Source organism: Lepus europaeus, chromosome 9, assembly GCF_033115175.1.
Source record: "Lepus europaeus isolate LE1 chromosome 9, mLepTim1.pri, whole genome shotgun sequence".
NCBI classification, from domain to species: Eukaryota; Metazoa; Chordata; class Mammalia; order Lagomorpha; family Leporidae; genus Lepus; species Lepus europaeus.
In genome coordinates this window covers 12,144,504-12,157,878 of record NC_084835.1, presented here as the reverse complement: position 1 = coordinate 12,157,878, position 13,375 = coordinate 12,144,504, and the positions used below count along the sequence as shown (strand labels likewise).

The 13,375-nt window shown below is 50.9% G+C and overlaps 1 protein-coding gene across 1 annotated transcript in view; it reads right to left on the bottom strand.

Moving 5' to 3' along the window:
* Positions 1-4,240: 4,240 nt before the first annotated feature.
* The window catches only part of LOC133766793 (kinesin-like protein KIF9), a 43,593-nt gene continuing 34,458 nt past the window's right edge, over positions 4,241-13,375 (bottom strand). The window contains exons 17-21 of the mRNA XM_062200532.1: positions 10,876-11,090; positions 7,798-7,974; positions 7,455-7,570; positions 7,069-7,173; positions 4,241-4,300 (exon numbers count right to left, since the gene is read on the bottom strand). Coding sequence (XP_062056516.1) covers positions 4,250-4,300; positions 7,069-7,173; positions 7,455-7,570; positions 7,798-7,974; positions 10,876-11,090 — 664 coding nt within the window. The 3' untranslated portion in view covers positions 4,241-4,249. The remainder of the gene's footprint in view (positions 4,301-7,068; positions 7,174-7,454; positions 7,571-7,797; positions 7,975-10,875; positions 11,091-13,375) is intronic.

The window sequence follows — 13,375 nt, the reverse complement described above, 5'->3', positions numbered from 1 at the left end:
GTCTTTTCATGGCTTGTTAGCTCTTTCCAAGGCTGAAAAATATTGTAGACTCTGGATGTGCCACAGTCCACTTAACCATTCACTAATAATTGCAAATATCTTTGCTCACTTATACCTTTTGATTTCATGGTGTCTTGATGGGTAGAAGTTCTTAGTCAAATTTTGAAGTCTTTCCTCTTATGGTTAATACTTTTTGAAGTCATTTAAATTCTTTCAAGGTAAAAAAAAGACTATCATATTTTCTTGTGCAATTTCAAGTTTAGCCTTTGACACTTTGATAGTCTTTTTCATTTTTTGATTCTTTGTCATTTATTTATTTTTATAAAACTTTTATTTAATAAATATAAATTTCAAAAGTACAACTTTTGGATTATAGCAGTTTCGATTCTTTGTCTATTTAAAACATTTTTATATACACACATATGTATATATATGAACATATATATATATATATATACATAGCACACATACATACATAGCAGTATTATATAATCTTTAACAACATCTGAAGTTCTTGTATGAGTCTGTCATTTTGCCTCCACTATGGTACATTTTGTGTGTGTGTGTGTGTGTGTGTAATCTCTGGAACTTATGCATAGTGGGGATTTGTGGGCATACTGTATGGCTGGATAAAGGGCATGTTTAGTAGATTTTTTTTTAAAAAGATCTATTTGAAAGGCAGAGTTACAGAGAGGCAGAGGCAGTGAGAGAGAGAGGTCTTCTATCTGATGGTTCACTCCCCAGACGGCTGCAACAGCTGGAGCTGGGCCTATCCGAAGCCAGGAGCCAGGAGCTTCTTCTGGGTCTCCCACGCAGGTGCAGAGCCTCAAGCACTTGGGCCATCTTCTACTGCTTTCCCAGGCCATAGCAGAGAGCTGGATCTGAAGTGGAGCAGCTGGGACTTGAACCAGCACTCACAAGGGATGCCAGAACTGCAGGCGGTAGCTTTACCTGCTACACTATGGCGTCAGCCCCCTCCTATAGATTTTTAAGTTAGATTCTACTGAGTGTTTCTGGATCACCACCAGCTTGGGGCTAAATTTTATGCTAATTCTTCAGCTTGCTGGTTCCTGGGTTACACAGTGCAAATTTGAACCCCAAACTTGCACAAAGCTGTAAATTCTCATGGGCCCTGTTCCCCCCTCAGCCCTGGGAAAGTTTCCTTATTATTTCTCGTTGAAAATGGAGTTTTTTTTTTTTTAAGCTTACCTCTTCACCAAAGATGAAGATTTCAGGGTGCCACTTAAAAAAAAAAAAGAGTTCTTTATTTGAAAGGCAGAGTTACAGAGAGAGAAGAAGAGACAGAGATCTTTTATCAACTGGTTCACTCCCTAAATGGCCATAATGGCCAAGGCTGGGCCAGGCCAAAACCAAGAGCCAGGAGCCTAATCTGGATTTCACACATGGGTGCAGGGGCCTAAGCACTTGGGCCATCTTTTGCTGCTTTCCCAGGTGCACTAGCAGGGTGCTAGATTAGAGGTGGAGCAGCCAGGCCTGGAACTGGCACCCATATGGTATGCCGGTGGTGCAGGTGGTGGCTTAACCCTTTATACCACAATGCTGGCCCCTCAGGGTGCCATCTTTATGACAGTCCCATTTCCAGCTTCCTCTCTGGCCTGGGCCTGTCGTCGTTCTCATGCTTGTGTTATCAACACTCAAGAGAACAATCTAATCCCACACCATCTTGCGGTCCCTGGAAGTCACGCCATTTTACATGCTGTCAACTCTGGTTTTCACTTCCTCCTTTGTCTCCAGTTCCTGGCAGTTTCTTCTATTTACTGTAAATTGAACTTTGCATTTGAGAGGATGTTAGACTTGGGCGGCATCTCTTGCTTCTAGAAGGAATGGTTTCACATGATCTCACCTGTCACACCGACGGAAGTGGAAGTCCTTTCAGGGAGATTTGGATGGTCAGGTGAATTCGGCAGGACTGTTTGCCGGGATGACAGGCCCACTTGAGAGGGCATGAGGCCCCTTCGCGCCTGCATTTGCTCCTGCGAGGAGCTTATGTGGAAGGTGAATCATTGAGTTCCAGCCTTCTTTACTCCTTTGGCTTTGCCCACCCTGCTGATCACTTGTTTCATTTTGTGCCCAAATTGACCAAAGAGGCCTGAACCTGAGACAAGTGTGACAACACCCATGACCAACTGCCATTAAAGGGGCCAGCTTGTCCCAGACTGGCTGGCTAAGAGTGCCTGTGGTCAGGATGTCCAGCAGGGCCGTGCCATTCCAGCCAGTGATGGGAACTGAAGGGGAGAGGGATTTGGGATACCACAAATAGCTGCTTCCTGTGGCCCCAATAGATAGATGTACCTCCTGTTTGCTATGCCCTATAGGAAGCCCCAAAGACCTAAAAACCTCAAACAAGCTTTCTCAAAGGGTAGCAGCAGCCAAGAAGGGAAGGACTTGGAACTCTCCACCTAAGGCCTCCACTAGGATTCCCAGAGAGTTTCAGGGCCATTGTCTTCCAGTCAGAGAAAGAGAAAAGGGCTGGACAGGGGAGAGGGCACAGACTTCAAGGAAAGACTTTCTATATTCTTAAAAGATGTATTTATTTATCTGAAAGTCAGAGTTACGCAGAGAGAGGAGAGGCAGAGAGAGAGAGAGAGGTCGTCCACTCACTGGCTCACTCCCCAATTGGCTGCAACGGCCGGAGCTGTGCCGATTTGAAGCCAGGAGCTTCTTCCAGGTCTCCCACATGGGTGCAGGGGCCCAAGGACTTGGGCCATCTTCTACTGCTTTCCCAGGCCATAGCAGAGAGCTGGATCGGAAGTGGAGCAGCCGGACTAGAACCAGCGCTCACATGGGATGCCGGCACTTTAGGCCAGGGCTTTAACCTGCTGTGCCACAGCACCGGCCCCAAGTCTCTTCTTATATTGGGATGCCAGTCTGCCTCTCAGCCATTTCTACTTTTTGGGAAAACATTGGCTCCTACTCATCCAGCCCACTTTGGGGGCTGTGCAGATCAAATCACCCTGCTTCCCTTTTACCTAGCAGCTCCGCCTGGGCCCCTGTCACATTTCCTTCCTCTTCAGCTGAGAAGACCTGGTTCCTCCCATCTGTCCTCCTATAAAATGGCTCCAAAGGTGGACATCACCTACCAGAAGTGATCTGGACTTCTGTCTCTTACAGCTTCCCATGATGGGGCTGCCAGGTGGCCCAGACCACCTCTCGCACCGTTGACCCCAAAACACAGCAACATCAAGGGCTTGCTGAGGACGTCAGATGAGGGAGTGCTCACTGAGGACAAGGCCAACGCCCAACCCACAAGAGCTCCAGTGGGGGTGAGGGGAGATGTCCAGGAAGCTGTGAAACTTTCACGTGGTGGAGGCTGGTTTTCCCACCACAGGGGCACATGGATGAGTCTGGAAGCCCCCAGAGGGCCTGAGTTTGCTCTCTAAGCAAAGTAGTGGACTCTTTCCCCTTGGTGCCACGCACACTGAGAACCTGATTAGAGAGTTATTTCCTCTCTTCCCTGCTCCTATCCAAGGCAACCTGGTCAGTTCCACGTGCTCATCTGCTCCATTAGGGAAGACAAAGGGAGGAGGGACAGTAAGAGAGAGAGGAGGTGAACCCCACGCCCGCATCCGTGCTGGGTAGGGAGGGCTCTGGGGTCCCCTAGATGCTGCTCACTCCTTCCCTGGCATATGGACCCAGCTCGGCCTCACCCCTGTCTGGGGTTAGCTGGACCAGATCGTGTGTTGGTTACTTCCTCCTGCCCTCACTGGCTCAGAAACATGGAGGGGGCAGCTCAGGAGAACTTCTGGTCTGAGTGAGCTGTGAGAAGCAGGGCTATTCAGACACAGCTCCCACCCCACCCCAGGATGTCCACCCTGGAAAGGAAGAGGCTGACCAGTGGGATAAGGCTGCCAGAGAGCCTGGCTCAGCTACTATTTTTCTCTTCCTACTTAAGACTCCGTTTTCACCCCACCTCTACATAGGGAAGACGTCCTCTCAAACAGGAAACCAAAGTTCTTGGATGAGCACTAAATGTCCAAGCTGGAACGTTTTTTGATCCTGTCTGGCACAAAAGGCAGAAAATCAAAGCCAGGAATGTTCTGGGGAGATGAGCGACGGTGTCCTTTGGAGCTCCTCTCCAGAGAGGCCTGGCCACTGTGTGTCCTTTGGGCTGGGTCCAGCCTTGGAGAGGAATGGCTGGAGCTCTGTGCAGGTGGTCTGGCAGCAACACAGGCTGGACCGAGAGCATGTGGCAGTTGTGGTCTTGTCTTTCCAGGTCCTCCTGATGAGACTATTTCCTGTGTGCACGCTGGAGGCCTATCATGGTTTTCAAATTATTGTGCTGGACACAGAAAAGGGAAGAAAACAGGAATTAGGACTTTACAGGGACTCGGAAGCTGGCCGACTGTGAGATATTTTGGTTTTTGTTGTCCATAGCTCCTGGCTCATCACTCCCTCACCAAAGCAGGCCACAGAAACTCAGATAGTGGGGCACAAGATCCAGGCCTTTGAGGAAAGAGTGCTGAAGAATCTGAATAGAAAGGCCTTGCTTGGCTTCTCCATCCAGTGTACTAACAGCCATGTGTACACAGTGAGGTCTCCCAAAAAACCCAGAAGGGCAGGGCTTAGATGGCTGTGGGATGGCGAAACATGCGGAGGGTCCTGGAGTGTGGCACCCCAGAAAGGGTATACCTCACCCCCAGCATCTCCTCATTGTATCTTTGTTACAGCCTTTATAACAAATCAGTGAGCATGTTTCTCTGAGTTCTGTGAGCTGCTTGAGCAAATTTGAAGACCCTAATGAGGGGGTCATGGGAAGCACAGGTAAGGCTACCTGGAGCTTGTGACTGGCAGCTCAAGTTGGTGGGTGGGACAGTCTTGGGGACTGAGCCCCCAACCTGTAAGGTCTGACACTCTCCAGGTAAATAGCACCTGGTCAGTACTATCTAGTGCCTGGTGAGTTGAGTTGAATTAGGGGATGCCCAACTGGTGAGCTTGGCCACAGAACTGTTTGCTCACTGACGGGGATAAGACCCCACATCTTCTGAGGTCACAGATTGTGGCAGTGTGAGAGCAGAACAAAGAGGGTTTGGTTTTTCCAACACACAGAGAAGCCACTGACACTCAGCCCATCATGCTTCCTGCAAATAACAGTTTCTGTACCAGCATTTGCTTTGAATAGGCCCAATTCTCTGAGAAATAACATGCTATTCACACCTTTTCATTATTTCATCCTAAAAAAAGTATGTGTCATCGTTTTAAAATGGTTTGGCAGTCATGTTTTACAGGAGGCATGCATGTTAAAAGTTATTGACAGGATGGGGCCAGCACTGTGGCACAGCGGGTTAAAGCCCTGGCCTGAAGTGCCGGCATCCCATATGGGCGCCGGTTCTAGTCCCGGCTGCTCCTCTTCTGATCCAGCTCTCTGCTATGGCCTGGGAGGGCAGTAGAAGATGTCCCAACTCCTTGGGCCACTGCACCCACATGGGAGACCCAGAAGAAGCTCTTGGCTCCTGGCTTTGGATCGGCGCAGCTCTGGTCGTTGCAGCCATGTGGGGAGTGAACCAGCGGATGGAAGACCTCTCTCTCTGTCTCTACCTCTCACTGTAACTCTGTCTTTCAAATAAAATAAAATAAATCTTTAAAAAAAGTTATTGACAGGAAACAGGTTCAAGAAGAAGAGAAGAGGGCTCTCTCTCCAGAGGACTGAGACCCTCCTTCTACAACTTCAGTCAATGAAATGTTCACACATCCTGTGAATGCACACCTTCAATGCATGGCTATGTTCTTAGAAAGCAAGTGGTGAATGTGATCTGAAATAGAGTGGGCAGTGAGCATGCAAAGGCTAAAACCTGGAATACGGAGTTGAATCCTAGATTCTTCACAAGCAGGGGAATGAGCCTGAAGCTCCACACTAGCTAAAACTCTTGGTCCTGGGTTGGTAATGTCCCAGGGCTACTTGTAAAAAGCAAGTGCTAACCCTTTCAGGAGGTAAGCAATTTAACTTATGCGCTCAGGACTCTTAGAGCTTAAGTTCAACCAAATATGAGCTCATGACTGAAATACACACTTGTCAAGACATCAGCTGAATGTAAACAACACACTCAGTTGGGAAAAGGGTTTTATAGCATCACAAAGAACCTAGAAGCTAAGAAAGAAAAGTCTGATGAATTCCTGCTAAGGTTTGAATATTAGGATCTCGCCAAAATTCACACATTGAAATCTAACCCCCATAGTGATGGTGATTAGGTTGAGAGGGCAGATCCCTCAAGGGATGGGGTTTGTGGCCTTTTACTAAGGGTCATTTACCCTTCTTCCAGATAAGGACACAGCCAGAGGTGTCATTTCCACCTGCAGAACTGTGAACAATAAATTTGTAAATTATTCAGTGTAAGATATTTTGTTATGGCAGCCTGAATGGACTAAGACACTTGATTTCATTAAAAAAAATCGCTACAAGTAACAGAAAAATGACTGGAGCCAGGAGCCAGAGCCAGGTGCTGAATCTACGCACTCATATATGGGACAAGAGCATCTTACCCAGCATCTTAACCACTAGGCTAAACATCAACCTCATGTCAGGCTTAACATTTAAGTCAGCCTACTTGCATCACCTATCCAAAAATGTTAAATACATAATTACAAACATATTTTTGAAAGAATGAGCTCACTGAGTAAGTGGTTATCCCGTATTCATCTGCCTTCTGCTGTCTAAGAACAGCCCTTGGGTCCGGGGATGCCTTCTGACTGCAGGCTGGGTCTTGGCAGAGTGCAGATCCTTTGCTCCAGCCCAGCCTGCGCAGGGAGGACAGTGCCAGCTCTGCCTTAGCTGCCTGTGGTCCTCCGTCCCTGGCCACCTGTGAAGGGTGGTCCTGTTAAAGAGTCCCCCACCCCTTTACAGGCAGAGGACTCTGGGGCTCCCTAAATCTTGGGCTGTGACCCACACATGGGTCACTCATCAGCCATGCTAGGCTTGACCATGGTCTGAGACCCCTCCAGTCACAGCGGGTGACTGTGGATCTGCCTGGGCTGGCTTTGGCTCCAAAGCAAGGAGCATGACCCTGGGTGTCCTTGCTGATGAGGCCTCAAGGCTCCACACTCCTGAGTTACCTTCTGTTCTGTCTTGACTTTGGCGTTGTAGAAGGAGACGGAATCGGGGCCCTCGGGCAGCACCGTCTGCTGCAGCTGGCTGAACTTGTCCAGGTCATCTTCTCCCTGGGAGAGGACCCACGCAGCACCGAGTCAGGAACCACCCTGGCAGGACCCATGGTGGCCAACAGGGCAGTCCCTTGCTGGGACATCTCACACTCTCCAGGCCCTTGTCTCTCAGCATTCTCATGGAGATCCTGGAGCTGCCACATGTGTGGCTCTTCTCTGTGTCCCCCTCCCTTGACCTGTCTGGGCAGCTGTGGGAGATGCTGGGAGCACCCCACATGAGGCTCTGGTCCTGGATACAACAGAGGACTGGGGGCAATACCACTGCCCATGGCGCTCACCAGAGACGCGATCCTGCTGGAGGGCACCATGCCCGGCCGGATGCTGCCGCCCGGCTTCAGCGCCATCTGCACGTCTTCAGGGATGACAAAGGACTCATTGTACCAGATGTCAAATTCTGCAAGGAGCCAGGGAGACAGCGCCGTGAGGACGCAGGTGAAGGTGGAGTATGCCCATCTGTCTGGTAACCCTGCTTACTTCTCACCCTGGCCCTGACCCTGGCACTCACAGTTCTGCAAACCATGCATCTGGAGCCCTTGCCCAGCCCCAGCCTCTGCCACAGAGAAGTTCTGAGGGCGATTCCAGAACACAGGGGCTGTGCCTCGCCCTCCCCAGCGGGCGCACCCATGAGTAGGCGGTGGCGACACTGGTCCACCAGGCGCCGGCAGTACTGGATCTCAGCCCGCAGGTCAAGCAGGTCCTTGTACTCGCCGCGGTACTGCTTCTTGAGGTCTTTGAGCTTCAGGATCAGCTGGAACTCCTCCTCGTCCACCACCAACAAGCCTTTGGCCTCGTACTCGCCTGCGGGGAGACGGAGGGGTCAGGAGAGCAAGTGGCGTCCCCCAGGGGTCGGAGAAGGAAAGTTCTCCAGAAAGAAGGCCCAGTGCAGGGCAGTCAGGAGGACAGGCAGCTGGAGGCAGGCTGTGGTGTGGCAAGGAGCTGGGCAAGGCGCAGGCCAGCCAGGGCACCAGGGCAGCGAGGGGCAGCTCAGGGCAGCGGGGCCACACTGGCACTTTGGGACAAACAGGAGGGGTGGGCGGAGGAGAGTGTAAAGAGGTCCCATAAGCCATGCTTATTTTGATCTTCAGTCTCATCAGCCAAAGGTATTTAGCCAGCACCCCGGTTTCTCTTGTCAATTATCTACACGAGCTGCCATCCCCGGCTGGCCCTGCAGGCCCTTGGGCAAGGCTCCTTCGTAATAACAGTGGATGCAAGTCCACCATTCAAATGGTCTCTGCTGATTTCAGTGTCCCCAGTTCCTTCCTTGCTAGAGACAAGTGGACGTCTGTGTCGGGTCAGGTGGCCATCAGAGACCTCTTAGGGTCTCAGTCGGGTAAGAGCCGTTGGGTTACAACAGAACAATGCGGTCTCTGAGACATTCACCTGGCTGTACGGTGTCCACAGCACCTGAAAGCTTATAAAAGGTGTCACGTCAGCCCCTCCCCAGGTGCGGGGCCAGCACGTTCTGCCTGTGGCCTGAGGAGTGAGCAGGCACACGAGGCAGTCCCCAGGTGCTGGTGGGAAGCACCGGCGCTTCCACTGATGCTCACAGGGAAACCTAAGATGTGTTAAATGTCACTGGCTCCATTATTGGCTCTGGCTCTGGGGTGGGGGCTCCAGGGTCCCCCTCACCAGGTCCCTCAGCTTCAACGTGGAGTGAGCACAGACCCCTCCCAGAGCACAGGGCAGCAGCTGTGGCTCCTTTGCTACCATCCAAGGGCTCGCTGAGGACATGCAAGAGAAAAAGAAAAAGGCTGAACCTACAAATGGTTTTTGCATTTTTCTTTACAAAATGTTCTAAGTATGCTGACCTTTCTGGGTTGACAAGTTGCTGTCAATCATAAGGTATCTGGCAGGTATTTGAAAACAAATGAATTGACTTGATCTATTCCCTCAAAATAAAGACATTTTACTTGGTATTATAATAAGCAATGGAAAAGCACTACTTTGAGGGAGAAAGAGCAAAAATGGAGTTTTGGGGGAGACACATAAAATTTTAAATGTTGAAAGCCATTGTTTATTTCTTCTTCATCTCATCCTTTGAAAACGTCCATTTTCAGGTATATTTAGGAGTAAGTGATTTGTCAGCATCCAGTGAGTGTATTTGACTTTAAATATGTAATAAAGAGGGGCCAGCACTGTGGCAAAGTAGGCTAAGCCTTCTCCTGTGGCACGAGCATCCCATATGGGCACTGGTTCATGTCCTGGCTGCTCCTCTTCTGATTCAGCTCTCTGCTATGGTCTGGGAAAGCTGTGGAGGATGGCCTAGGTGCTTGGGCCCCTGTACCCACGTGGGAGACCTGTTAGAAGCTCCTGGCTCCTGACTTTGGCTCTGGCCATTGGTGGCCATTTGGGGAGTGAACCAATGGAAGGTCTTTCCCTCTGTCTGTAACTCTTGCTCTCAAACAAATACATGAAATATAAAAAGAATATGTAATGAAGGACCATACGTTCAAAGAAGGTGTGGGCAGGGGGGACAAAGACGAGCTTGTGGGTCACCATGTCCACCCCCGACCCCGCAGGTTCTGGGTCACAGTGGGTGATGTCTGGAGCCACATCACTGCCCTCTCTCATTTCCCAGGACCTTGGATGGCTGTGTCTTGGAAGGGAGTGTCACAGCCACATGTCACAGTATCACATGTGAGCAGAAGGCCACAGACTGTCATGTGTGAGCAGAATGTCATAGGCTGTCATGTGTGAGCAGAAGGCCACAGACTGTCATGTATGAGCAGGAGGGTCCCAAGAATCTGAACTAAAGTTGTCCTCTGAGAAGTAAAGAGGAAATCGCCCTGTGAGTGAAATGAGCCATCCTGCCTGCAGGAATAGACCATGGGACTCCGCCTCCTCTGGCCGGCAACAGGGCAGGTGTTCATGGGGGCAGCCTGGCAGTCTGCAGGGGTCCCATCAGGGAGAAGACAATGAGATGGCACCAGGGACAGGAGGAACAGAGTGGGCTCTGACTCTCCTGCCTCTGGGTTGGGATGGCTGCTCACTGAAGTGCCAGCCCTGGGCCCTACTCCTATCTCCTGAACAGAACCACTGCCAGGGGCCTTGCGTCTACAGCTGAGCAGCCCTCCCAGACGAGTCCTCTGCACACAGAGCCTGACGATGACTGGCCCACAGGGCAGGTGTGGGCAGTGTGTGCCACCGACATAGGGCAGCAGGCCAGGGTAACCAGATGAGCATCCTTTTCCCACAGGGGCCCCAGCTCTTCAAGTTCAGGGCCCCTCTACCCATCTGACCTGGGAGATGAGCCTGCCAGGCCTGCATAGGTGTCAGGGGCTTGGCTTGGGACATGGTCTGATCGACAGTGAGTCCCTTGGCCTTCTGGTATCCACATGCTCATTTCCCACGGTCCCTCCTGGCACCCCGCCACCCCAATATGATGACCCTGGGCAGTGAGGAGACCACAGCAGGACTCAGGGAGCTTGTATGGGTCACCAGCTACCTGTCTCCTGGGGACACCACTGCAGGGCCAAGGCCCTGGTTCTCCATGGACAGCAGCACAGGTCTGAGACAAGGCAGGGGCTGACTGACAGTGTGAGACTCTTGGGCCCCATGAAAGGACACCAGGGGAGAAGGCCACATCCTAGGCCCCCTGCAGACCCTTGCCATCTCAGTGCTCTGGGGCCCAAGGCTGCCCCACGTGGAGCCCAAAGACCCGAGACCCCACAGCTTCCGGCCGTCTTCACGCCCATTTACCTTGCTTCTCCCCTAGCGACTTCTGGAAATCGAGGGCCTCCTTGGTCTCGTCAATCTCCCGCTTGATGGCATTGATGCGCTGTGTGATCTCGCTGGCTCTCCTGCTCCGCTCGTTCAGGATCGATTTGTTTTCTTTGAAGATGCGGTTGATCACACTCCCTTGCTCTTTCTTAAACTCCTCAAAGGCCACGGCCTTGGAAGGTGGGGTGCTGGGTCTGGAGACACAGGGGGAGGCCAAGGGGGAGAGAGAACTGGAGCGGCCAGACCCTCCATCTTTCTTCCCCTCACCACCATATACCCCCATCAGGAGCTGAGCTGCGTAGGGCTCATTCCTTCATCCCTGTGTTACTTGGTACACAAGGGCATGTGCCCAGGGCAGGAAATGATGAAAGCAAGGATGAGGGGCTGGCACTGTGGCATGGTGGGTTAAAGGCCCAGCCTGCAGGGCCAGCATCCCACATGATCGCTGGTTCAAGTCCTGGCTGCTCCACTTCTGATCTATCTCTTTGCTATGGCCTGGGAAGGCAATAGAAGATGGCCTTGCACCTGCGTAGGACACCCAGAAGAAGCTCCTGGCTCCTGGCTTCTTTGATCAGCTCAGCTCTGGTTGTTGTGGTCATTTGGGGAGTGAACCAGCAGATGGAAGACCTTTCTCTCTCTCTGGCTCTACCTCTCTCTAACTCTTTCAAATAAATAAAATAAATCTTAAAAAAAGAAAGGAAGCAGGGATGAGAAGAAGGAAGTAAGACAAAAATCACTCACTCCCTAACAGCACCCAACTTTGGTGCAGCTCCTTCTAGAATGTCTTGATGTATTTTTAATTTTTAAAAATTAAAAAAAAATTTTATTTATTTGAAAGACAGAGATACAGAGAGAGGTAGAGACAGAGAGAGAGACTAGAACCGGCACTCATATGGGATGCTGGCACTTCAGGCCAGGACCCTAACCTGCTGCGCCACAGTGCCGGCCCCTGATTTTTTTTTTTTTGACAGTAGAGTGGACAGTGAGAGAGAGAGAGAGACAGAGAGAAAGGTCTTCCTTTTGCCGTTGATTCACCCTCCAATGGCCACTGTGGCCGGTGTGCTGCGGCCGGCGGCACCGCGCTGATCCGAAGCCAGGAGCCAGGTGCTTCTCCTGGTCTCCCATGCAGGTGCAGGGCCCAAGGACTTGGGCCATCCTCCACTGCCTTCCCGGGCCATAGCAGAGAGCTGGACTGGAAGAGGAGCAACTGGAACAGAATCCGGCTCCCTGAATGGGACTAGAACTTGGTGTGCCGGCACCGCAGGCGGAAGATTAGCCTATTGAGCCGTGGCGCCGGCCCCCTGATGTATTTTTTAAATGCTTGAGACCGAGCAGTATATAAGGTTTTATGGGGCCAGTGTTGTAGTATAGCCAGTTAAGTCTGCCTGCAATGCCGGCATCCCATAAGGGTGCTGGTTCGAGACCTGGCTGCTTCAATTCTGATCCAGCTCCCTGCTAATGGCTTGGGAAAGCAGAAGAAGATGGCCCAAGTGCTTGGGTCCCTGCACCCATGTGGGAGACCTGGAAGAAGCTCTGGGCTCCTCGCTTTGTCCTGGCCCAGCCTCAGCTGTTGCGACCGTTTGGGGAGTGAACAGGCAGATCAAAAATCTTTCTCTCTCCCTCTCTCTCTCCCCACATCTGCTCTCTGTAACTCTTTCAAGTAAATAACTAAATACATGTGTGTGTATATATATATATATATATATATATATACACACACACACACGTACATCACACACGCACATAAATGTAAGGTTTTCTGTCTTATTTTTTCCCACAGAGGCATTCTCTCATGCTAGTAAAAACTCTGAGAATGCCAGTTAATGAGCCATTGGGCGAAGCGTTGGCGAGGGGGAAGTGGACTGATGCTGCAACTTACACTGAAATGCACCACAGCAAGAAGGCGGCGGGATAGACACAGGATGCAGCAGGAACAGTAACAAAGGACATATCGAACAGAGAGGGTGCTCAGGGCAGGCGTGCTCACTGCGCCAGCCGTTCACGCCCTCTGCATGTCTGCAACTATCTGTGGGCTGCGGTGCGGGGAATTCTGCACACGTATCTTTGCACGAACCCAGGGCAGAGAAGTAGTTCACTTAGTGCCCTTGCTCTTAGGTTGGCCTTGCAGGTGTTTTCAAAACAAAACACAACAAAACAAATTTAAAAAAAAAACCCATTTCCTGCTTTTTAAAATAATGATTCAACGACTGCTGTTTCGCATAAGTCTTGTCCACTCACTGCCTCCTGGGGGGGGGGGGACTGAGTGGTGGGAGGAGGGGAGAGTCACACTCTTGCAGACCTCGAGCGCTCTCGTGCCTTCACAAACACGTCACTTACGCCAAAGACAGATACTTCCTTATTTAAATAACTGACGTCTGGAGGTTCTAGAATGATCCCCCGTTTAATGGTGAGTCTTAGGTGGCTGCTGAAGTGACAGTGATTAGCATGTGTATGTGTCCTCCTGTTTTTGCCTGTCAAA